The following is a 2,206-nucleotide window of genomic DNA, read 5'->3' as shown; positions in this document are numbered from 1 at the left end:
AGTGCAAGATTGTAATTACTCAAATGCAATATTTTTACCATGTTTATTAAGAATAAAAGGATCATGAATTCACATTCTGACAAATCCTAGAATACTTATTATTAGAGACAAAACCAATGCATGAGAGAATGGCAGGTGACATCAGCCCTGAATCAATGGGAAGAAAGACACAATGGGGTGTGGTATTTACCAGAGAGAGCACCTCTGCTTAGATTACTACATCCTACAGTGAATGTTTAATATCGTTTAGTATATTGGTGGTCTGTCTTGCTCGACAACATTAACTATGATCATATTTATGACCCTTGGAGTCCTTCAAGAATTTGTTGCTGTATTTCATATGACACTTAACTATTGCAAATACAAAGTTCAGCTAAATAGACCCTTCAATTTAAAAACAGTATCATTCTCCAATTTTAAGGAGAAAGTGAAGACGGAGATTCCTTAAAGACTCAGCAAGTGCTAAATTGGCAAATGTCAAATGTTAAAATAAGTTTATATTAAATGTTAAAGTATTTGCCTGGAATGACTTTTCCATTGTCCTGCTTGAGAAACACAGAGGTGCTTCCTTATTACTTTTGTATTTGCTTTACAAAGACAAATGTATCAGCATGCTCTGTATTAACTGTATGTTACATTTTTGTCATATCCACACAGACTGATGCATGTCTGTGCATGGTTTATAATAAGTGCACGTAAAAATAGAGAAAATAAGTAGAAAAAAAGAGAGAGATTTAACTCCCACCCCTCCCCCCCAAAAAAAGCAGATTAAATTACTTTTCATTAATTTTTTTTCCCCCTTCAGCTTCAGCTCTCCCTCAGCGCAGGAGGAGGCTGTGGGCTGCGGACTGAGTGCTGGAATGAGGAGTAATTGAGCTTCAGCTGAGCCGGAGGTAGCTTTCTCCTCCCGGTGTCATTGCTGCAGCCTCCAGTGCCGGGTCCCTAGTTTCTCAGCTGCCTCTCTTCCCGGTGCAACATCGCCTGTAAAGACAGCAAAGCCGCCGCAGAAGTTGCCCGGCAGAAGGCTCCGGAGGCATTGGCTCAGTAACTTTTCACGTCATTTTCTGCTCGGGAGCCCCTTCTCGCCTCTCCGCGCAGCCTTTCCCACCGCAAATCACCAGTGCTCATGGGGCAGGCAGAGAGGAGCTTGCAGCATTGAGCGGAACCGGACTCGAGCCCGTGATGTCCGGCACCAAATTGGAGGACTCCCCCCCTTGTCGCAACTGGTCATCTGCTTCGGAGCTGAATGAAACTCAAGAGCCCTTTTTAAACCCCACCGACTATGACGATGAGGAATTCCTGCGGTACCTGTGGAGGGAATACCTGCACCCGAAAGAATATGAGTGGGTCCTGATCGCCGGGTACATCATCGTGTTCGTCGTGGCTCTCATTGGGAACGTCCTGGGTGAGTCTCCTCCGGGGCAGCCCTCCCAGGGGCCATCACCCCCCACTCCGCCCCGAGCTGCGAAGGCTCTAAAGAGACCCCTCCCTCCCCCTGGGAAGCAAACAAAGAGGTCGCTGCTCTCAGATGGGGTTTTCTAATAAAATAATAATAATAATAAAAAGTTTTCTGATTTTCCTAACCAGGACCTAGCCCTGGAAAGGTTATTCCCTGTTGTGCAGGAATAACAGGGAAACCGCGTTTCTTTTTCGAGCACCTAGATTACAAGCGCAGGGAAGGGGCCGCGGCAGGGATCTCCAGGTGGATTTTGTTGAGTGTGTGTGTGTGGGGGGGTGAGGGAGTCAGTCATCCCTTTGTGTAACGTGGCTGGGTGTTTCGGCGGGGGGGTTGGGAAGAGGCAGAGCTTGCAGAATGCAAAGCTACATCCCTAAGGAGCAAGCTCTCTTTGACTGTGGAAGTCACAAAGCATTTGTGAGCTAGGTGGCATTGCCCTTTGGGGAGGAGGTTTAGTCTCCAGTCAAGAGGTGGTTATGAACCAGCAGGGAGTAGAGACGGAGGCAAAGCAGGGAAGTGCACTCACTCATAGAAGCTGAATTAAACAGGAACCATGCTTGGAACAAGAAGAAGGAGGGGCATCGGAGAAAAGTACCACAGAGATCTCAATCATCCATCCATCCATTCATTCATGCATCCACTCAGCCAAGTATTTTTTTTTTTTTTTTTTTTTTTTTTAGTCTGCTTGTTGCCAGGCTCAGGAATTATTCATGTCAACTGTTTGTTGTTGTTGTTGTTTTGTTTTGTTTT

General features: G+C 45.7%; 1 protein-coding gene across 1 annotated transcript; it reads left to right on the top strand.

Annotated features, from left to right (window-relative positions):
- Positions 1-1,009: 1,009 nt before the first annotated feature.
- On the top strand, positions 1,010-1,542 carry LOC144329460 (hypocretin receptor 2). Its single transcript, XM_078001042.1, has one exon. It carries the CDS (start codon positions 1,183-1,185, stop codon positions 1,540-1,542), a length of 360 nt encoding a protein of 119 aa, XP_077857168.1. The 5' UTR covers positions 1,010-1,182.
- The last annotated feature ends 664 nt before the right edge of the window (positions 1,543-2,206 follow it).

Source organism: Macaca mulatta, chromosome 4 (assembly GCF_049350105.2).
Source record: "Macaca mulatta isolate MMU2019108-1 chromosome 4, T2T-MMU8v2.0, whole genome shotgun sequence".
NCBI lineage: Eukaryota > Metazoa > Chordata > Mammalia > Primates > Cercopithecidae > Macaca > Macaca mulatta.
Note: the sequence above shows the minus strand (reverse complement) of the source record. Positions and strands in the feature narration are given on the sequence as shown.